At 39.4% G+C, this 24,528-nt stretch overlaps 1 protein-coding gene across 9 annotated transcripts in view; it reads right to left on the bottom strand.

Annotated features, from left to right (window-relative positions):
- Nucleotides 1-300: 300 nt before the first annotated feature.
- Nucleotides 301-24,528, bottom strand: part of ncam1b (neural cell adhesion molecule 1b) — a 103,997-nt gene continuing 79,769 nt past the window's right edge. For 4 of the 9 annotated variants that reach the window (XM_079608980.1, XM_079608981.1, XM_079608982.1 and 1 more), the window contains 6 exons: nt 19,845-19,969; nt 19,557-19,737; nt 5,269-5,464; nt 4,905-5,021; nt 2,930-3,514; nt 301-1,688 (listed from right to left, as the gene is read on the bottom strand). In XM_079608980.1, coding sequence (XP_079465106.1) covers nt 1,568-1,688; nt 2,930-3,514; nt 4,905-5,021; nt 5,269-5,464; nt 19,557-19,737; nt 19,845-19,969 — 1,325 coding nt within the window. In that variant the 3' untranslated portion in view covers nt 301-1,567. The remainder of the gene's footprint in view (nt 1,689-2,929; nt 3,515-4,904; nt 5,022-5,268; nt 5,465-19,556; nt 19,738-19,844; nt 19,970-24,528) is intronic. The other 5 variants (XM_079608985.1, XM_079608986.1, XM_079608987.1 and 2 more) reach the window with 2 other exon arrangements.

Here is a 24,528-nt window from a genome sequence, read left to right as displayed (position 1 = left end):
GAACCTTTCTGCCTTTTTAATTTTATTTTTGATGAGTTTTGGCCAACAGTTACTGCCATTTAATTGTAGTAACAATAACCATAGTGACTATAGTAGCCTATTTTTGATGGTATCCATTATATATATATATATGTGTGTATGTGTGTACAAACATTTGTTTATAATGCTTAAATAGAAAACGTGTGTTGAACACATTTTAAGACATTCATAAATCCCTTAAATCAAAACATAGATTTGCTGTTAGATCACATCATCTAACCATCTGGTAGCCTATTCCACAAACACAACAAACTATTAAGAGAATCTTTAATGTTTTAATGAGTTTAATCAAAATGTGTTAAGAGCAACACAATTTACAACATGTTCTTTGCTTATCATTGTAAAGCTCACCCATACTTCTATGTCATGGGTCAAATCCCCACAGGCTATACATGGAACGATTTACATTTTGGGGGCAAACTGGCAGTGAACAACAGTGGGCAAGCTAAACGATCTTCCATTCTCCCCAAAACATTATAGAAAGCATAGAAATCATGAAAGCACCCAGAACAGACACCATTTCTCTACCAGACTGCCATGAACTGGCTCAAGTGAGGTCGCACAATTCAGGCCAGAGATGGGCAAGCAGACCGGCATGCAATGAGGGATGGCATAAGAACTCTTGTCAGAGTCACGTGTCCTATCAGTCCTGTTAACATACGTCATGTTATAAAAGGACAATCAGTGGTTACTGCAAAGCTATGCAAACTTGAAAGAAAAAGAAAAAGAAAGACAATAGCAAAAACAAAACAAAAAAACATCTCAATAACACAATCACAGAGCACAAGCTTGCAGGTGACAGTGTGAAACATTTTTTCAGAGGTACACGGTATAAAAATGAGCAGATATTTCGTTTAAGGTGATGCTTTTTTTAGAAGCATGTTGGAAGTATGATTTAATGTATAAATCCCCAAATATTAGAAACACACGATAACTGTAAAAACTGATCTAATAAAGACTCCAGTAGAGAATCAAATGGATCATTTAAAATCTTTATCAGACTTTCGGTCATATAACAGTATTTTTGAATATCTTACGACATGTTTGCCTTTACGTAACTGCCATGAGTAATCATCATCCAAGAGGCATCCAAAATAGTTAAGTGTCAATCAAATATAATGGTAATAAAATACAAAACTAACGAAGCAAACCTAGCCCTCAAACACTCAAGATAAAAAAATAAGAGAAATCATTTACATTTTAACAATGTACTATGCAAATAAAACGTTCATGTTTACTGAATAGATAATTCTCCTGAATAACTTGATGCCCTGTTGTAATAATAATAATCGGAAACATGAATGAAGAAACACAAGAACCTCTATAAGAACATCTTTGAATATGAATTTGATATCCGTTTAACTCCTCAAACAGAAGTTTCTGAAAGTGTAGCCTACTCAAATCAAGGAAAACGAAAGGAAATGCATACATGACTTCTGTCTGTAGAATACACACCGTTTTGTTCAGAAATTCATTAAGGGCACTGTTAAACAAACACGTTCCTGGTCACCACGACGCTCTCTTCTTTTCATGCTTTACTTTCAGTGTTGTTTGTTTGCGAGAGGGCGTTGGGTTCTGCTCCCGTGCCGGCCGCAACTTTCTTCAGCTCTGTGTTTCCGGTCGTCCTCCTCTCATCATCCAGAATTTTCCTGGGATTAAGACATTAAAGGGACAGTTAGCCAAAAAATTGCATAATTTACATCGTTCACAAATTGAGCTGATCCATTTCTCAAGTTCAACTCACTGACCAAATGTTAACTAATGAAACCTTATTGTAAAGCGTTGCCGATATTTTTAGCCATTATTCTGCAGTACACATAGTTCTATTATACACACAGCAAACTCAATCACAAATCATGTAAAATATGATTTCATATGTTGTGCACTGAAGATTTGCATTCTTGTTGCTGAAAAGCAGTACAGGGAAGCGGTACATTACAAAAATATGAAAAAAAAATGAAAAAAAGCCAAACTATAAGTTAAGCGAGTTAGTTCAGCAGAGCAGTGACATCTACAGGATGGGAAGCGCCGTACAAATGAGTTTCCACACAGATTGAGCAGAGGCGTTTCTAGGCTTTCATCAATACTGGGGCACTGGTCTATTAAAAAAAGTGTGCCCATATTTTTATACCCTTATTTAATACAGTAATGGATATAAATTGTCTTTACCTGCAGTAAAGTGTCGTTTGCACGCTGCTTTGTCATTGACTAATACATTTGCAAGTTGTGTTTCCTACGATAGATTGTAGGTATCCACCTCATTCTGTTCTCTCTGTGTTTTGTCTTATAAAGTTTCCTCTTAATATTTTGCTGTGATTAATCGCTGTGTGAGTGAACTATCCGGGTCAATCAAACTGAATTGTAAACAATTTCTGATCTCTTTACGAAACCATTTGACCGATTAGATGCAAATCCGCAAATCTGGCATCACAAGTTCTGATTCTAAATGGTTGATAGAAAACTCACACGACTTGCTTGCAAAAAATGTATCACAAGAAAATGAGTATCCGGTCAGTATAGTATCCTGTAATCTGCATTGACAGACAAGGATTTATCAGTAATATTTTACTTGGGCACAGAGGTATTTCACTGGGACGCGTGTCCCAATAAAAAGGCTCCAGCGATACCCCAGGGACAAAGTTAAAGATTGATTCTAGGATTTTAAGAATTATTCTCAAATTTGGAACGACATGAGTGAGTAAATGACATGTTTTCATTTTTGACAACTTTTAAATGACTAAAACTATATAATGCATGCACATTCACCGATTCAAATGAACACATGCAGTGAAATTACAACAAACAAATAATGGCTACAACAAAAACACACACACACACACACACACACACAAACTAAGAGAACATCTAGAGAGCATCTAGAGATCCATACTCGTCCTGTGCTGGAGCAGATGGGCCACTGGAGCCAGCTGTCCCCACAGCATGTGACCCATCCTGCGGGACGTCTGTGTCTGGAGCCAGTGGGAGTTCTCCATCAATCTCAAGTTCATGATTCACTAAGGGGATAGCGACACTGCCCTGTGGGCTGATGGGATTTAAAGTGGCATGAGATGCACTCTGAACAGACTCGGGCGATTCTAATTCGTTTTCTGTGACTTTTGAGTTTACAACGCTGGGAAGGGAAGGGGGTCCTTCTGACGGGAGCACTGGAGGAACCTCAGCTTGTGTTTTCGGGGCATCACCCAGGTCTACCAGGAGAGTAACATTAGCCGGGTCGGAGGACGAGGGAGATGAGATGGAGGGTTTGGTGTGAGTTTTTGGGGTGCTGCTGTCGGGTGGTGTCATATGGATGGGGTTAGGAGGGTCAGGAGGGGGTGCTGTGATGCTGGAGGTGAGGGTGGTGCTCTCGCTAACCGGGCTGCTCTGGCTAAGGTCAAAGGTGTCAGTGTTTGTGTCTGAGTTAGTGGGCACGGAAAGAGGCAAGTCCACCACTGCGGCGGCAGTTCGTGTCCCTTGCCTGGAAGAACAGGAAACAGAGACACAGACGAGTGATGTCGACACAGAGGGGAGATGCTGAGGGAGAGACACCAAACTATTGCAGGTACAGAATGCGGTTACAAGACATACGCAATACCGATTTGAAATACAGTATTGCAAGAGAGGTGATACTATCAGTGGTCACTAGAGGGAGTACTTGATTTAAAATGTGAAATATGGGGAAAAGAGTGGAGGAAAATTCAGGATGACAAAGACAACATGAAATTACTTGCTTGTGCACATAAGTACAGAACTTTTTTTTAAAGTCTGTCCATTAATATATAGGTATTTCTGCACATTCGAATCGAAATGGCTACTTTTTCTGCTTGTACAACAAACAAGGCATGAACATGTTTTTTTAATGTTTGTTGCCTTTGTTTAATAGACAAGTAGAGAGGTGACAGGAAAATACATTGAAAGAGAGGGGGAACCGGACGTATATGACCCCAGGTCAGTCTCAGATTCGGGTCTCCACAAGTACAAAAGCTGTTCATGTCAGGAGCCACTTTTCATGACCCAATGTAAGTTTGATAGACACCACCTGTCCCGTTTCAGAACATTTTCCACCGATTATTTCATTGAGCTAAAAAATACATCAGATTACAGATGTTAAAGCTGCAGTATATAATGTTTTACAATTATTAAAATGCTTTACAAATAAATAATAGTTCAGAATATTTTAAATAATCTATACTACCATTCAAAAGTTGGGCTAGAGAAAGAAGTCTATTATGCTCAGCAAGGCTGCATTTATTTGATCAAAAATACAGTAAAACAGAAATATTGTGAAATATTATTACAATTTAAAAGAACTGTTTTCAATTTTATTATATATTTAAAAAAATTCAAATTTATTCCTGTGATGGCAAAGCTGCATTTTCAGCATCATTACTCCAGTCTTCAGTGTCACATGATCCTTCAGAAATCATTCTAATATGCTGCTCAAGACAATATCTTATTTTTAATGTTGAAAACAGTTCTGCAATCTAATATTTTTGGACACCCTGATCAAAAGAGCAGCATTCATCATTTGAACAATTTATAATGCATCCTTGCTGAATAAAAACCAGAACAAACCAAAGAAATATCTCACTGACCCAATACTTTTGAAAGGTAGTCTAATAAAGACGGTGAAATCACCAGACCAGGACACCTTTTGCTTGTTTAAAGGACTAATAATGCACAGAAATGAGACACTGCAGCTGCAAATGTGGTTTCATGTTGTCTTTAAGTGTGATAACTAACAAAGTGAGGTGGTTTGGAATGGTGTAGGAAACACTGCTTTAATGGCCATTGAAGATGTTCTGTGATAATGCCGATCAATAGCATCAGTGATTAAGCACAGTACTATCGCATAACATTGAGCTTACTCTGGTTCGGTCAGTGGGGTGGTCTCGTTGGGCTCAGGATGTCCTTCTGCGTCGTGATTGGCCGTGGCCTCTTCCTCTATCCTAACTTCCACAATGGGTTCTTTAGACACATCTTGACTGCATGCAGAGAGAAAGCACACACATCTGCTCATTATACAGCAATGAGTAGAGTTTGATGAGGTCACTACAGTCGTGGCATAAGAGGAGCTCTCTCATGCTGGTTTGATAATAGAACAGCTTCTGTGACTGAAAATAATTCATGCTCAACATCCATATGCTTTACAATGCAGGGCCCTTGACTGCTCTCGATGAGTGGTGCGAGCTTGTTCGAGTGGATTAAATATAGTATATCGTGGATACTCACACAAAGGCAGCTTTGCCCGTCTCTATGTCTTTGCCCTTGGTGCCTTGCCCGGGTTTACCGCAGATGCACATGAGGATGCCACACTTGTTGAGGAAGCAGCAGGTGGCGTCCACGATCAGCAAGAGCAGCACACACACCAATATGAGAATACCAACAATTACTCCAGTGTTCATGCCCGTTCCATCTTCCATGGAGTCTTGAGGAGAAAGAGGAGAAATACAGAGACACACACAGAGCAGGAGGGATCATCAACTCAAAACTGGAGATGCACAAAATGCATGAAATGTAACAGTCAAGCAAGCAAGAGTTATTTTCAGACCGCAAGACTATCAGGATTCAGCAAAGCAAAGACAATCGGTGAAGCCAACAAGGCAAAGCTAACAACTCCCCTTTCAGATGTAATTGTGCACTCACTGAACATAACTCACATGTTTGGACTTAAAGGGACAGTTCACCCAATAATTCTGAATTCGTTTACTCACACTCGGGTCGTTTCAAACTTTTTGACTTTCTTTTGCAGAACACCAAAGGAGAATTTTTGGAGAATGTCCTGGCTGCTCTTTAATATAATGAAAGTGAATGGGGACTGAGGCTGTTGAGCTCCAAAATAACAAAGTCCGACTATGAATCTACTGAAAACTGAATGATTCTTACACAAATCAGGCTCGAGTTCCACAAGTCCGGTCTGAACGTGTTCTGAGTTAACAGCTCACTAGAGGGGAAGATTATCAGTGAATGACCTAAATTTCAATGCATTACTCACACAAAGCTACCATACCAAAGTCTCACAGTGTGCACTACTTTAATGTGTTTTTTTTGTTTAAAATTTTAAGCTTCATTCTCCATTCACTGTAATTGTAGGGGAAAGAGTGGCAAGCACGTTAATTAACAAAAACATTTACCTTTTGTGTTCCACAGAAGAAAGCAAGTCACTCAGATTTGGAACAACGCGAGCGTGAGTAAATGATGAGAGAATCTTTGTCTACATCTTTGCATCATTATGCTTTCGTTTGACCACCAGTAGTAAAAAGAAAATACTTACCAATAAACACCAGTGACAGTTAAGATGATGATACGATGACAACTGGCACAACATTAACACTTTTTATGACATTAAAATCATAGTGTATCATTTCAAATTACAAATACACTATTGTTAAAACGTTTTAAAACCAGTAACACTTTTTATTCAGCATGGACACAAAAGTGACAGTAAAGACATTTGTAATGTTACAAAAAAACCTTCTATTTCAAATAAATGCTTTTCTTTTGAACTTTCTATTCAAACAATCCAGATTTTTTTTTATCTCAGTTTCTACAAAATATTAAGCAGCACAGCACAGCTGTTTTCAACATTGATAATAATTAGAAAAGGTTATTAAGCAGCAAATCAGTATTTTAGAATGATTTCTGAAGGATCATGTGACACTGAAGACTGGAATGATGATGCTGAAAATTCAACTTTAACATCACAGGAATAAATTATATTTTAAAATATATTCAAACAGAAAACAGTTCTTTTAAATTGCAATCATTTCCAGATATTAGTTCTTACTCTATTTTTAATCAAACAAATGCAGTCTTGGTGAAGATAAGATACTTTAATGTTAATGTTTCAAAAACTTTTAATCTCTTTTCATCTTTAAACATTTAAAGATATCAAAGAAAAGACACCACAACATTATGTAAAAAAATGAATTTAATAATGCCACGTGTGAACAATAGCCCCAGTGATGACTAAAATACATTGGGTCTCATTCACTAATAATTGTGTGGATGAAATTAAATTGAATTATTTATGAATTTAAAATATAATATAAATAGTCGTGATAAGATGAAATGTAACTTTTAAACATGATTATAAGGCTGCACAGAGTAAGTGCTTTTTGTGTACGTGTGGTTTCAGTTGTTCCTATATTTTTTCATAAATTTTGCATAAATTTGAGTACAAACGTTTTTGGTGAATCAATTGTTTGTGAAAACATTTGTATGCAGCAGATTCCACGCACAAATTTGTACGTACGCATGCTTAGTGAATAAGACCCATTGCTATTTTTTTCAAAATATTACAGCAAGTAATTCATGTAGAAGCCTCAAAAAGTCTTTTAAGTAATAAAATAACATCTGAAAGTTTTGTTACAAAGTTTGTTCCCAACGGACTGGTACAGTTTTAGTTCAGACTTCCGCAGAGCAGAAGAAGTCTACTGAATATCAGACAGACAAGACACTTTCTCTCTGCTTTTAATTTAGTGTTTCTCTTATTATTTAACGTGAAATGTGTCATTTCTGCATCATAAGCAGCACTACATGGAATTGCAAAAGTAATTGTTTCCAAACATATAGAACAATAGAGGCCAACAGAGGCCATACATTCTTATTATTTTGTCTCTAACAACTTATTTTATGACTTCTATGGCCTTCTGTTTCATGATTTCTTCACTGTTTTTGCAACTGTCAAAGCTCTGCTTTCTTGGTTATTGATAAATTGCAATTAAAACTACACAAAAAAACAAAACAGATCCTCCATAACCTTCCATTTAGAAGAAACAAAAAGGTATGATTAATAAGCACTGTTTTATGGCGAGGCTAAGTGTCTAGTCAATTCCTTCTGGTGCCACTGAAATGACACATTGTAGCTTTACTTAAGCAATACAGTGCAAATGTCTATAGACTGGATGTGATGGATAGAAAATAAAAATAAAACTTTTATTGACAAAAACTAAAAAGCACAGTCATTTTAAGCATTTGGTCTTCTAAAACGGATTACAACTAAAGAAAATACAAAATATATTTCAGAGTTACTTTGTCTATGAGGCTCCGTGTTCCCAGCACATTAGAGAGATACAGAAACAAATCATGCAGAGGATCCTCAACATGAGGAGAAGACATTTCCTCAACTCTATCAAAGCAAAAGCAGCAATAACGGAGAGAGCAGGAGAGACACTAGAGTGCAGGAGACTGAGGAACCACTCAGAGTGACTACAAAACACATAGACGGACACAAGATCACAGGCAGAGCAAACATTAACACAACAACAACAAAGGGGAGGAGGAAGATATTGGCACCAGGACGTTTGCGTTATGAGTGCATGTGATGGTCCGTCCATATCCAAGCCCAGGAACAACGACAGGACAACAGAGAAACAAGGTAAAAGGGAAATGGGAAGGAAGAGAGAGAAAGAGAAAAACAAGAGGCAGAAAAATAAGTCAAACACAGAAACAAAGTTTCAAAAAGAAAAAAAAGAAAAAAAAAAAAGTAAGGTGGGGATAAAAAGGAAAATGAATGAAGGCATAAGCTGAGGGTGAAAGGGAATGTGTAGTTGGGTCATTCTCAGTACATGTGTATTCATAACTTACTGCAGTCGAGATGCAAGTTCCCCTATTATGCTATTTTTTAAGGTTCCTAATTTTGTTTTGGAGGTTTCCTACATAAATCCAAGGTCAAATTTTTCTCATAATATACGTTGCAGCATGACCTCTCTTCTCAGTGTCTGAAATGCTTGATCAAGGATCCGGTCTCTCTAAACCCCTCCTTTCCGAGAGCCTGTTCTGCTCTGATTGGTCAGATGGCCCAGTCTTTCTGAGGGCCTGCTCTGATTGGTCAGATGGCCCAGTCATTCTGAGGGCCTGCTCTGCTCTGATTGGTCAGATGGCCCAGTCTTTCTGAGGGCCTCCTCTGTACACAGTGATACGAACAGTAAGTTAAGATGGCGTCGGTTTTAAATACGGTCCCAAGACCTCATCCTTCGGAAGTGCGTGCAAAGTGGATTTGCTATCGCAGAGCAGAAAACAGCGTCTTCTCGACATTTCGACAACACAAACCAAACTCTTCCAGGCCTCAGCTACAACTATAAAGTTTGAGGGTGGGTCAAAGTAGATGTTGTTCACGGGTAGCCAATAGCTGTTTCCATCCACCTATTTTTATGCGCAATTTGGATAAAAATAAACTGCTGGATGGAAATGCCAAGATGCGCATAAAAACCCCCGCATGCGCTCGTTTGAGTCATATTTTTTTTATCAGATAAGAAAACCTGTGCATAGACTACGATGGAAACACATTTACCGAATAAATTCCTCGCATTAAAAAAAACTACAAAAAAACTGACGTTACGCGATGGGATGGCATAACTGGAGTAACCAGCGGCCCGATCTTTTTGCACAGCATCTGAAATGCTGTTTTGGTTGTTCTGAAATGCCTGAGCAAAGTCTGTTGTCAAAGTGGTTCAGTATTGTGTGTGTATATATATATATATATATATATATATATATATATATATATATATATATGTGTGTATATATATATATATATATATATATATATATATGCACAAAAATGATTATATACAGTGGCTTCTTAATTTTCTTCGTGATATTTAGCACCAGTTTTTCAGAAAGTGACGATTTTGTTCTCTTCGACTCTTTATATGCAAATGTTTTATGCGATATTCAAATTTTGCGCATAAGTTAAATTCGCAACTTTGGATGGAAACATATCTAATGAAGACATTTTCTCCCTTGCCCCAAAATTAGAAGTGTTTTATTTCCCTCTGAAACAAAAATCTTGTTCATGGAGGAATGAACTCTCGAATCTGTGGACTTTGAAATGTAAATTTATGCAGCATTGCCGTACTTAAAAGATTTGTTATATTGTTGAGGTTTTTGTTTGTTTGTTGAGAACCAAGAGTGAGAATTTGAAGTGTTTTTTTTTTTTTTCTTGTATGAAATACAAAAACATTTCTAAACTGAATCCTATGTCCTTTGTGATTATTTCTTTGAATTTGAGTTGATACAGTATATGTAACTGGTGGTATTTATGCTATCTGGGTTATTTTTCTTAAAATATTGACAGGGTTACTCCTGTCTGGCGCCCAAATTTATTAACTTTAATCTACAGAAAATCACTTGTTGATTTAAAAAAAACAAAACAAAAAATCGGGTCACCACCGTTACAATAGGCTGCCATTAAGCTTATTTGTTACAAACCTAGGTTTGTGCAGGAAGTGAGTCGAATAACTGACGACTCGTTTCAGGAAGTTCAGAATCGCTTCTATCTTTTGGGAGACAATAAGAACATTTATAGTGCATTTTGATCTCTGAAACTTTGCAGTCCTTTTATATTAACAAATGGTGGTAATCTATGGTGGTACTCTGTCTATGGCTGTTACGGCCTTAGTACTTCGGGCCTGAGGTGGGGAAATATGATTCTCAAAAGTAATTCAGAAGTAACTTCAAAGGAAATTGTGATCAATACAAAATATACAATAAAATAAAATAGCATTAAAAATGAAATAAAGAAATAAAAACAAAAAGTTCCTGAAATGTTCTTGCATAAATGGCACCATGTCCTGAGGAATGACCCAGTTAACAAAACAAGGCATGCAATAGCCCAGCAAATGGTTATGATGGGACAGTAGGAGTTGTTTATTAAACCGTAACGAGGATAATAACAGGAAGATGTTCCTGAAGATTATGCAAAACACACAGAATTAGCACTTCACTTTATAATGCGGTCCCCATCACACAGCCCACACAGTTAGAAGCAAGCTATTCATTATATTTTAAGCTAATTAGAGAATACATTTACCTCACTGTACAACTTTTTAACCTAAAAAAATAGTCTGAAAAAAGTCCTTGAAGACTGCGAGGCGCTGCATTAAACAAACAGCGCTAGCTCTACTGACTCAGTAAGCAGTTCATGAAGATGTCAGTAATGTGTCTCGTTGTGCATCAACAACTAGTTGTTCAGTTCGGTTCCGTACACTCTGCGTACATTTTTCTAGAAAATGCTGTTAATTCGGTTGTAGAATGTGGTTGTCACTCCTGTAAAGTACTAAAGTCTGTGTACAGAACAGGATTAACCACACTGTAAACCCTAACACTTAAAATAATAAATTGGTTTGAGTTGGACTAACTTAAATTAAACTAATTAGTTCAGTCAAATTAACTTTTATGAGTTTTTAGCACTTTCTTTTTCTTTCAAGTTCACAGAACTGATATATTTTTAAGTAAACTTAACTGTTTCATTGTTTTGAGTTTTATGAAATTATTTCTTTTAATTTAGACGAACCTAAGTTTAACTGACACGGCTGGGATGTCTATTGCAGCATGCTTTGCCGATGGCACTCGAAAGGGAGAGTAAATGCTAAAATTAAGTGTAATATAATGTTTTTTTTTGTGCAAGATTAATGTAAAGTGGGAGATTTAGTAGTGATTAATGTTTTGTTATGCTATTTTAAAAGAATTTCTGTTATTTCTGAATTTCTTGTCATCATGGTGACAAGTGGTGCATGAGCTTGAGTTGAGAGCCAAAAATACATTTATATTGTTGCACTCATACAGCAAGTGCTTCTGTAAAACACTAATTTGCTAACATATTAGCAATAGTCTATTTTAGCAGATTAGCTTGTTAAAGCTAACTAAGTTTATACTAATAAAAGTGTTTACATTGAGATTACATGAAAGTTTTAAGTTAATTGTATGAATTAGTGTACTCAAACATTTCAAGTTAAGAACAATTACCGTAATATGTATAAGTACAAAATAAAAATCTGCTAGTACTGCTTACTTAAAATTTGAATTTCATAACTTAAAAAATGTGAGGCAATTGATTGCCTTAAATGTTTTGAGTTCTGCCAACTTATTCGGGTTTACAGTGCACTAAAAGGTGACGACAACCGAATTTAGCTGCAGAGTGTACAGACTTATTTGAGATATTTAGTTTTTTTCAATGTGATTTGTAAGTGAACATTTATACATTATACATTCATTAATAACTGCAACATAAGTAAAAAGACCCACTGTGGACAAAAACATCACGCAAAAACTATTAGTATGGCAGAAAGGAACAAAAAGTCTGTATTGTAATAAATTATTTCCCACAAGTTTTCCTTAAGCAGGGAACAGATTTGTTGTGAAAGATGTGCAAAGTGGGCCCACATTAAACAAATCTCCATTGTAATTTGGAGCAGTTGTGAAATATGCCTATACTAGCATTGTAGCTCCAAGATGTACACAGTTCATTAACAAACAGCAGAATAATGCATGAGTTCTTATGAAATATTCAGTTGAGAAGTTATGAAATGCCAAATATGATTAAATAAACAGAAAAACTTGCACACAAGTTGCTGAAATTGTTATTTCAAGCAAGTATGCGCTTCAACTCAAAATTAATAAATAAATAAATGAATTGCAGTGGCTAATCACTACATTAAATCACTGCAACACTGCAAGGCTTCTATTACGCCAACATCCAAGCTGTTCTCAGCTTTACCGGGAGTAATCACAGTAAAAAATAAAAACACTTGAAACATGTTAGTGCCAGCAACTTTAGTAAAGTTCTAGTCAGGAGATGATGTGGTCTCATTAGTATGCTGTAAGGAGTGCGCTTCTGTACTCGGAGGTGTGAGTGAGACAAACAGCCTTTGGATGTGGGCCATTCGCAGCCTAGTATGCCAAAGAGAGCGGCGATTCAGCCCTCCTACGTCCAGAGGGCCGTCTCAGAGTGTTAATGAGGGAGAGAGACAACGAGGGACAGACAAAGTCTCTCTGCATTAAGAAGCACCAGATGCTTGTTACATTACAAGTGAAGCAGTGAAGCCCAGCTGTGGCCCTGACACGCCTGAGCAGAGCGCAACCCTCTCGTCTAAACTGCTGCCGCACACTACGCAGGGTTGCTAAACAGGAAGTGATTCTCCATCAGGAACTACTGCCCTGCTGCTAATGCTGAGGTGTTAGCCTGGTCACAGGTGGATGGAGGCCAAGGCAATAACATTAAACACACAGAGACTCAGAGTGTACCTGCATGTGAATGCAAGGGCTCTGTGATTCAATGTTAGTGAAACAAAACTTGTTTTGCAAAGTGACCTTGCAAGTTAAATTTAAGATTAAATTTTATTATTTTTAAATAATCAATGCTGATTTATTAAAACATTCGAAATGCTAAATAATTAGATTAAATAGGGAACATACAGGTACAATATCCGTTACCGGCCCATATCAGAAAAAAAATGTCATTGTTTTTCTTTGTGATTTTTTTAATGTCCATTATTTAATAATAATAATAATAATAAAAAAGTTAAAATGTATATACAATAATATATTGAATATTTATTATATATAATAATCTAATCTACAGAAAGAAACTCGAAAAATTAGAATATCGTGCAAAGGTTAATTTATTTTAGTAATTCAACTTAAAAGATGAAACTAATATATTATATAGACTCATTACATACAAAGTGAGATATTTCAAGCCTTTGTTTGTTATAATTTAGATGACTATGGCTTACAGCTATGAAAACCTTTTCACAATATTCTAATTTTGAATTTGGGGTTTTCATAAGCTAAGCCATAATCATCCAAATTAAATCCCAATTAAATCCCAAATAAAGGCTTGAAATATCTCACTTTGCATGTAATGAGTCTATATAATATATTTGTTTCACCTTTTAAGTTGAATTACTGAAATAATTAAACTTTTGCACGATATTCTAATCTTTCGAGTTTCACCTGCATACGTGTATATATATTTTATATATATATATATATATATATATTTATATACAGTATATATATATACACAATAATTAGTGCGGTCAAAACGATTAATCGTTAACATAAAAGTTTGTGTTTATGTATATACATATGTTTTATATATATATGCATAGATATATGTTTGTTACACACACACTACACACACACATTATATAAACAAACTTTTGTTAGATGCAATTAATCATGATTAATTGATTTGACAGCACTAATAATAATATTACACATCCATCCATCATATATATATATATATATATATATATATATATATATATATATATATATATATATATATATATATATATATCGTCTCAGGTTACGTATGTAACCATAGTTCCCTGAGAAAGGGAACGAGACGATGCGTCGATGACGCTTTGGGAACGCGTACAGCGTGAACGAATCTGAAGCAGCTGTGTCAACTTAGTCCAAAGTAATGAATGAACGAGCGCCACGTGCGGGTGACGTCATGACCAGGATACAAAAGCGCACTCGGTGAAACCGGCACTTCAGCATAAACTTGCCGAAGCAAGACAATCCCAGGAATGCAGGAAGTATGGCAGGGCGACGCATCGTCTCGTTCCCTTTCTCAGGGAACTATGGTTACATACGTAACCTGAGACGTTCCCTTTCGAGGGAACTCGCGATGCGTCGATGACGCTTTGGGAACGAGAATACCCAAACCGCCATAGTTCCAAATGCCTGAGTGTAATACTGTCATCCAGAAAACACTAAGCACTAAGAACATGGGACCCTGGGGCAGCATCCAGGTCCAGGCCATAAAATCTGACGAATATAAGCAGAGAGGAAAGCCCACCGCATCACAAACGTCTTGGAGAGAAACTCCAGAAATTAAGGCTTTAGAGGCCATACTTCTAGTAGAATGAGCCCTGAACAACAAGGGGCACTGAAGATCTCCGACTCTTTTAAGGGACGATATGGCTAGGAGGAAAATAGTCTTAAAGTAAGAAATTTTTCTGAGACCGAATCTAGGGGCTCAACGGAGCCCCAGATAGGCCTAATAAAACCAAAGCCAAATTCCAAGCCGGCATCCTAGTGCAAGTTGCAGGCCTTAGCCTCAGGGTGCCACGAAGGAAATGAGTAATCAGGGGGTCTCGACCCCAAAGATGTACCACCCACCGGGGTGTGGAAAGCCGCAATAGCCGCCACAAAACCTTCAAGGTGGACGGACATAAACCTGACGCAAAGCGCTCCTGCAGGAACTCCAGTACTGTGTTTACTGAACAGGAAACCGGATCCCACTGACGCTGGTTACACCAAGAAGTGAAAAATCTCCACTTTAAAGTGTAAAACTTCCTTGTAGCGGGAGCTCTGGAGCTTAGAATGGTCTCAACAACCTCGGTTGAGAGACCACTCTCTACGAATTGGGCCCCCTCAGAGGCCAAACCCATAGTTACAAATCTCTGGTCGGGGGTGAAATATTGTGCCCCCGGCCTGAGACAGAAGTTATCTCCTGATCGGAATCTCCAAGGGAGAACCGTCTAGGAGATGAATCAGGTCCGCAAACCAGATTCCTCCAGAACTCCTGGGAGCAGAGCAACAGGGGGAAAGGCGTACAGCCGTAGCCTCGGCCACGTCTGTACCATAGCATCCAGCCCCAGGGGGGCTGGGTGAGTAAGGGAGAACCAAAGTGGACAGTGCGTCGTGTGATGAGACGCAAACAGATCCACTTGAGCCTGGCCATAAAAATCCCTTATCTTCTCCACCGCCTCAGGGTGGAGACTTCAATCCCCTGGCCTCAGCTCCTGCCTCGACAGGACGTCTGCTCCGATATTATGTACCCCCGGAATATACACTGCCCTCAGAGAGCGTAATTCCGGCAAGCACAAGGTCCTCAGGTCTGGGAGGAAGTGCCTCAACGCATTGAAAACGGCCATCATCTCCAGGCAATTTATGTGCCACGAGAGATGATGACTCCTCCACAGACCCTGAGCTGAGCGGCCTTCCATTACCGCTCCCCAGCCAGTGAGGGAAGCATCTGTCGAGATCGCAACTCGATGACAAAGAGCTCCCAACACCGGCCCCGGGACAGGAACCAATGTTTCCTCCACATAACCAAGGCGCGGAGCACTGCCGCGTGATCTTGATTACCCGAAGTGGGTTTCCCCTCGGGGAGAACCCTCTGGTCCTGGGCCACCACTGCAAAAGGTCTCATGTACAGCAGGCCAAAGGGTATCACATTGGACGCCGCTGCCATGAGGCCCAACAGTCTCTCGAACTGTTTTACAGTGCGTGACTGGCCTAGCTTTAGCTCTTTCGTGGCTGTAAGGATAGCAGCTACACAAGCGGGCGATAGAACGGCCCGCATCGTGACTGAATCCCATACCACACCAAGAAAAGTGGTCCTCTGAAATGGAGACAGCACACTCTTCTTGGCGTTTGAGCCCCAACCCCACACATATAAGCGAGAACAACACCTCGGTGCCGAACCGCTAACTGCTCTGATTCCGCTAGAATCAGCCAGTCGTCTATGTAGTTCAGAATACGTACCCTGCAGCCTGGCGGGGCCAGAGCTGCATCTACGCATTTCGTGAACTTGCGGGATGATAGTGCTAGACCGAACGGAAGTACCCGATACTGGTATTCTTTGCCCCCGAAAGAAAACCTCAGGAACTTCCTGTGCTGAGGGAGGATGGAGATATGGAAGTAAGCGTCTTTCAGATCTAATGTAACAAACCAGTCCTCGGATCTGATTTGAGTCACAAATCTAAAATAGGACGCAACCCCCCATCCTTTTCGGAACAATGAAATAGCGGCTGTAAAAACCCGATTCCCTGTCGGGTGGATACACCTGCTCTATAGCCTCCCTGGCTAACAGAGCTTTCACCTCTTGCTCCATCACCAGAGCCTGCTCGGGACGCACTAACGTGAGCAACACCCCGTTGTAGCGAGAAGGACGAGAACCGAACTGAATTCTATATCCTTTCTCTACTATATGCAGGACCCATTGAGAAATATTTGGCAGGATCTTTCACTCTGACAGAAATTCTACTAAGGGAACCAGCCCCTCGGGGCTGGTCTCTGGTGTAACTGAGACACTCAACTCGGGGACCTGAAACATACTGGCAGGAACTACCCGAACTGACTGTTTTTTTTTTTTTTTTTAACCCCCCTCAGAAGGTTCATGTCCAACGCAATGTCGGGTCGACATTGCGCCAGACATTCGCTGGGAACCACTGCGCCCCGAAGCACCAAGGGTGGCGGGGTTGGCAGACTGGTCCCCTGAGGACACCGAGGTGGAACGGACACCGTATACTGAGGTGTGACCCGCTGCACCCCGGGTGGGGCTGCCCTCACTGGTCTGACGCCATTGGCATCAGGACCCTTTCTTTTGAGCCTTCTTAGCCTGAAGAACGGTCCTCAGATCCGGTTTCGGCTTTGAAGACTTCGACTGAGAGTGTTGCGTCTGCTTCCAGTATTTTTGCGGAGGTGCACGAGACGCAACACTCTCCTTTTGCTGACCTCTATATGAGGAGCCTGACGGCTGGGACTGCTCACGCACAGCAGCCCCAGGGGGTTGGACTCGGCGAGGGAGAAATTTTTTAAACGCCTCTGACTGCTTCTTAGCCTCCTGGAATCTATCGACGACCGAATTGACGGAGTCGCCGAAGAGACCAGAAGGCTCGACAGGAGCATCCAGCAGAAAAGCACGGTCTTTGTCTTTTAAATCTGCCAGATTCAGCCAGAGGTGCCTCTCAGTGGCTACAAGGGCTGCCATAGACCGCCCAATTGCTCTGGCGGTCTCCTTAGTAGCCCTGAGAGATAAATCTGTGGCCCGACGAAGTTCTCGAACCTCCTCGGGACCAACTCCCTCACTTTTATCCAAATCCCCCAGCAGATCAGCTTGATATGCCTGGAGCAGTGCCATAGTGTGCAGACACGCTCCAGCCTGACCTGCTGCCGTATATGCTTTGCCCACTAATGTAGATGTCGTTTTTAATGGCTTAGTGGGCAAAGCCGAGGTCTCCAGAGACGATGCTGAACCGGGTGACAGATAACTCGCGAGCGTCTGTTCAGCCCGAGGCATCGACTCGTAACCATGCTCTCTCAGCCCTCTAATCCCCGAATAAATATGAACTTGAGGACTAAAGAGCCGAGAAGAATACGGTTTATCCCACGATCTAGACAGCTCACTGTGAAGATCAGGAAAAAATGGAAGACCTCGTGGTGGAAGCGAAATATTAGAAGATAAGAAACGCTCGTCTAATTTGCTTTTCGGACGAGCGCCCCTTTTCTCGGCTGGCCATTCAATATGTAATTTATCCACAGCACGAGTTATCACTTCCACCAGCTCCTCATATGCTGGAGAAGAGGATGGCGAGTCCCCTTCTCCAGTGATTGTGTCACTGCCAATGCTTAATACAACTACCTCCTCGGAGCTAGAGCACTGAAGCATTGGGCTCTCTACCCGGGCGGAAGAAGCCGCAGAGCGGGCTTCCGACACCGGAGAGAGAGCGCTGGATCTCCCAGGACAGGAAGGAGATAAGGTCCTCGGACCCGTCTCCAACCCTTCTGAGAGATCCTTTTGCGATCCCCAGGAATGCATTCTCCGTGTTGCCTCGGCAACAGCGGGTCCTGCACCCTGAGGATCGCGAGCCTGACCACTCTCCTCAAAGAGTGACAGACGGGAGCGGAGCATGCGAAGCGGAAGCATCTCACAATGCTGGCAGTCAGCCCCCTCGAAGGCTGACACCGCATGCTCCACTCCCAAACACATTACACACAGCTCGTGTGTGTCCCCACCCGTTAAATAACGCGGGCAGGGAGAAGCACACAGCCTGTATAATTGTTTCGCCATATCTTTTTCCTAAGATATATATATATATATAAAACACAGACAACAGTAAATAGACAGACAGTCAGTACACAGATTGTTTTGCTGAGGCAAAAAAGCTGAAGTGCCGGTTTCACCGAGTGCGCTTTTGTATCCTGGTCATGACGTCACCCGCACGTGGCGCTCGTTCATTCATTACTTTGGACTAAGTTGACACAGCTGCTTCAGATTCGTTCACGCTGTACGCGTTCCCAAAGCGTCATCGACGCATCGCGAGTTCCCTCGAAAGGGAAATATATATATACGCACACAGACAACATGTCAACTAACTCTAATTAAAGTATTAGTAGACTGTTGGGTTGAAGGTTTGGGTAAGTAGAATAAGTAGACATGTAGTTGAAAATAGTTACTTATAGTTAGTAGAATGTCTAATGTGGAACACTGATATAAAATGTTATCAAGTATTATGTATTTTTTAAAATAATAAATATAACAGCAAAATTCACAAAGTAAAACAAATTACACTTTTCGTCGCAGAAACAGAATTCTCTAATGAGCATTTGCTGAATAAGTGTCATCACACTTCTTTGTGATCAAAATTGCCCCTGTCTCCCCACTTTATACATATGGCTAAACCTATAACAGCTTAACTGGCCAGCTCGAAGATTGCTATCGGCGTCTCACACCATCTTATGTTATACAAATATGGCATCGAGAACCCCATATGAACAAGCCAAATGTTTTGTCGGTGTGCTTCGTGATCTGCCATGTAACATGACTCACTGTTTATCATGCAGTGTAAGTGATGGCACAGACTGCATTCACATGTTTGGTGTCATTACAGCTCTGAGTCATCTGTTAAAATCAGTGAGCTTGATATTGGCGGCGAGGGTGAACACAGAGAAGGAGGGATGGAAGGAGAGACTGAGGGAGGGATGGTGGTTACCTGTGGTAGCTGCAGGCTCAGGTGAGGTTTTGAAGGTCAGGGTGCCTGGCTTGGACTTGCCCTGCTGGTTCTCTGCCACCACAAACACATCATACTCAGTGTCCCATTCCAGACTGGTCAGCATTATGTACTCGCTCACGTTGGGCTGTCGGATCTCAGGCTTCCAGTCGGTGTCTTCCCTCTGTGTGCCAAAAAGCAGCCATGAAACGTCACAAAGTCGCAAAGTTGCAAAAACAAACAAAAAAAGAAGGAAAATATGAAATCTATTTATTTATTTGAAACACTCACAGCTTTGTATCTGATCAAATAATGGGTGATTGGCGACCCTCCATCGTCTTGTTTGATCCATTTTACTTTGAGAGCATTGCCTTTGGAGTGCAGAGTTCCCTCGAGTATAGGAGGACTGGGTTCTCCTACAACGACAAACCAGTTACAATGACGTGAGAAAAAAGCACCATAACTTAAAGGGATAGTTCACCTAAAAATAAAAATACTTCATTTACTCATCCTCATGTCGTTCCAAACCAATAAGGCCAAACTCACCCACTAAATCATCTGTGTATCAAGCAAGCTTCTGTTCACCATATTTGATGTGCTCCATTTATGTGCGTTGATCAATGTTTATATGCGAATAAAAACCTAAATTAAATCTGTTTGTCACATAAAGTGATTGTGTCTCTTCAGAACACTAGGAATATAGAGCTTGATTCATATTGATTGTTTTTACAATGTCTTCATGAACTTATTAAAGCATTACAGTTTTGGTGGAATGGACTTTAAATGGAGGGACAGATATCTTTCAGGTTTTTAATAAAATTATATTTGTAAAAAAAGAAGAAAAAAAGAAAGTCTATTGGATTTGGAACGACATGAGGATGAGTAAACAACATACAGTCCCCTCCAAAAGTATTGGAACAGTGAGGCCAATTCATTTATTTGTTCTGTAGACTGAAACCATTTGGGTTAGACATCAAAAAATGAATATGAGACAAGAGATCAACATTTCAGCTTTTATTTCCAGGTATTTACATTTAGATCTGATACACAACTTAGAAGATATAACCTTTTGTTTAAACCCACCCATTGTTCATGCGACCAAAAGTATTGGAACATGTGACTGACAGGTGTGTTTTGTTGCCCTGTTGGTCCGGTTACATTGATTATTCAAACAATAAATAGCACTGAATGTCTGCGCTCAGTTTCAGATTTGGGTTTTGCCTGTGCAGACTACATTTATAATTAGACGTGTAACCAACATGAAAACCAGAGAGCTGTCTATGGGCGAAAAACAAGCAATTGTGAAGCTGAGAGAAAATGGAAAATCAATCAGAGCGATTGCACAAACATTGGCCATAGCCAGTACAACCATTTGGAATGTCCTGAGGAAGAAAGAAACCACTGGTGTACTAAGTACCAGAACTCGAATGGGTAGACCAAGGAAAACATCAGCAGTTGATGACAGAATGATTGTGAGAGCTGTAAAGAAAGACCCTAAAACAACTGTTAGTGACATAAGCAACAACCTCCAGAGGGCAGGAGTGAAGGTATCTCAATCTACTGTTCACAGAAGACTTCATGAACAAAAGTACAGAGGCTTCGAGCTCATCTGTGAAACACGGTGGAGGTAATGTCATGGCTTGGGCTTGCATGGCTTCTTCTGGGACGGGCTCATTAATCTTTATTGATGATGGAACACATGATGGCAGCAGCAAAATGATATCAGAAGTGTACAGAAACATTTTGTCTGCCAATTTACAGAAAGATTCAACCAAACTGATTGGGAGATCCTTCATCATGCAACAAGATAATGACCCAAGACACAGTGCCAAAACAACAAAGGAGTTCATCAAGGGCAAGAAGTGGAAGGTTTTAGACTGGCCCAGTCAATCTTCAGACTTAAACCCTATAGAGCATGCATTTTACCAGCTAAAAAAGAGACTAAAGGTAGTAACCCCCCAAAACAAACAACAACTGAAAGAAGCTTGGAAAAGCATTACAAAAGAAGTTTGCAAAAGTTTGGTGATGTCAATGGGTCACAGGCTTTATGCAGTTATTGCAAGCAAAAGATTTGCAACTAAATATTAAGTCTTATTCACTTTAATCTATTTTAAGTTAATCTGTTCCAATACTTTTGGTCGCATAAGCAATGGGTGGGTTTAAACAAAAGGTTATATCTTCTAAGTTGTGTATCAGATCCAGATGTAAATACCTGGAAATAAAAGCTGAAATGTTGATCTCTTGTCTCATATTCATTTTTTGATGTCTAACCCAAATGGTTTCAGTCTACAGAACAAATAAATGAATTGGCCTCACTGTTCCAATACTTTTGGAGGGGACTGTAAGACAGAATTTCCATTTTTGCATGAACTATTCCTTTAATAAAGAAGACGTGGAAAAGGAGGTTCTGAACAAGGAAGCAAAATCAGCATTAATCATTGGTATTGTGTGTAGTGACAGGCTGGTACATCCCCAATACAGATCAACGTCGAAAAATTGACATGCCGCAGCTTTAAACTGTATTATGCATAGTACATCAGCATTATATCAGCTATTGGCCACCCAGGTCTATAGACATCAATTCTGGCCAATGAAAAGCCAGCCGACCACTAATAATGTGTATTAAAAGGTGGCAATTTTCAAACTCTCATAAATCTTATCTTCCTGCACACCAACGATTCCATCTAGGCAAGTAATAGACTAATATGACACATGGTGCTTGGCTGGGCCTCCTTAGATGAGTAGGCTGATATTTGGAGGTCACGGTGAACTGTGAACATCCCTATAGAGCATTCATGTGTATGAGCGCACTGTGAATTGGGAATATTTCAATGGTGCTGTTCACTGAGGCCTCTCCTTCACGGGCTATCATGATCCATTTCATTTTAATGACCAGCGAATGCTCGTTTGATTCACTACATTAGCTTGACGCCGCAGAGTGACACGTAACAACATTGCAGGCAGAAGCTACGCGTGTTCATGGTGGATTGAAAAATGAAGGCATTTTACTCTCATTAAGGGAGTAATTAGCTATTAGCCTGTACGAGGAAGACACTTTCATTCACACAACCTAACTTTTCAGGTCTTTTTTCTTTAATTTTGTTAGGACTACTTGGTCACCCTGATTTAAACGTATGTAGTGTCTGTAGTGAAATAATCAATGTCGTCAATCAGTTGCTTCACTTCTCCAATGAAGGAGGATACATATTTCCAGAGAGGTACACTACATCGCAAAAACTCGCAAAAACTAAATGAGATGCGATAAAAATGCAGTAATTAATCTTAATTTGTTACGAGGTAATAAAAGTGCACACATAAAATGGTAGAAGCACCACTAACTGGTGTGAGGAGTTACAATCCCAAACTATCAGCTCAGTTAACAAGCAGATATTCTACCCGACTGACAGTTTAAAGGGTCATCAATAAACACTCATCTCTTTAATAATGAAAGCGCAGCACTGCATGATTAATTCCATCCTCCTTAGCTATCGGTCCCTACAGGATACAGTTAATGAAATAATCATACACACAAGGGAGCAAACAGCAGTAAATTAAATGAGACTAAAAATAAAAGTTTTACACGTTTGCAAATTCACTTTTAATGGTATTCTTGGGGGAATTCACCAAGAATTAATTGAGCCGTTTATTTGCACATGCTGCCTGTGTTGTTTTAGCACCTGATTGGGTAAAGGCATTATGTAAATTGGGTGAAGAGCAAACATGGCCTAAAATAACCCAATTTGCAGGCTGGTTCTGAGTGCTAGGTTGCAGAATTGGGCAAAATTCGACTTTGAAAAATGTTGGCATTTGAATTGGCCACACTCACAGGAAGTTGAATTAGAATGACAGAAACTGCAATTCAAAGACGGTTGGTTGGCGTTTTAATGCCAGTTTCCACGGCTTTCACTTGGAGAGTAACAGGTTTATTAAATACTATAAAAAAGGCAAAACCTATAAAGTAAAGGTAAAGAAATGGAAAGTGCTATTCAGCATTGAGTATATCTGATCTGATGTAATAAAGAAATTCAACACAGATGATGTATTCCAGGAAAGAAAACATGAAATACATAAACTAAGATCAAATCGATTTTTAAGGCCTAAAAACCTTTACAACAATCAAAGTTTGTCTTGAAACACTTGGATTTTCTAGTAAAAAAAAAATATTGCTGTGCAATATTCTTTTTAAATAATTTAAAATTCCAATTTGATTCCTGAATTTGGATTGAGGCAGAATTTCAATGCGAGGAATTAAAATACATTGTCAATTCAATTTGAACTGACAATGTATCACGGCCCTTAATTTACATAGAAATGAGGTGTGTGAAAATAACAATTAAATAATAAAAGGTTAGTTCAACCAAAATGAAAATTCTGTCATTTACTCAACATCTTAGGCTCAAACATGCTTGCTTTATTCGTTTTGTTCTTGAGGATCAAGCAAGCACGGTTGAGCTTATCATATTTGATGTGCTCTTATGTATGTGTGTTAATGTTTATATGTGAATAAAAGCCTGAATTAAATCCAATCATCATATAATGCAACCATGTCTTAACTTGGATCAAATGAATTAACTGCTCAATTGGATTACTTTTACAGAGTCTTCATGAGCTTTTTTTGTCATGAGGATTTTCAATGGATGGATAAGAATGGTGAGAGCATATCGAAAATATCTATATTTGTGTTCCAAAGAGGAACATAAGTCTTATGAGGGTGCCAGAATTATATGTGACATAATGACAGAATATTCATTTATTTGGAGTACTTTATTGCACAATGCACATTTCTTAATATTAAGCTTAAAATGTGTTTTAATATCACTATTAGAAAGCATAGTATGATCTCTATATAATATCAGTCTTTAAATGCAAGATATTTAAGGTGTACCTAAAGTATACTTGCAATAGTTCCACTTTAGCACAATCAAAAATACTTATCTTTAGTTGGACCTTAGAACAACTTCTGTATAACTAAAGT

Source organism: Phoxinus phoxinus, assembly GCF_949152265.1.
Source record: "Phoxinus phoxinus genome assembly, chromosome: 4".
NCBI classification, from domain to species: domain Eukaryota; kingdom Metazoa; phylum Chordata; class Actinopteri; order Cypriniformes; family Leuciscidae; genus Phoxinus; species Phoxinus phoxinus.
This window is presented reverse-complemented; position numbering and strand designations above follow the sequence as displayed.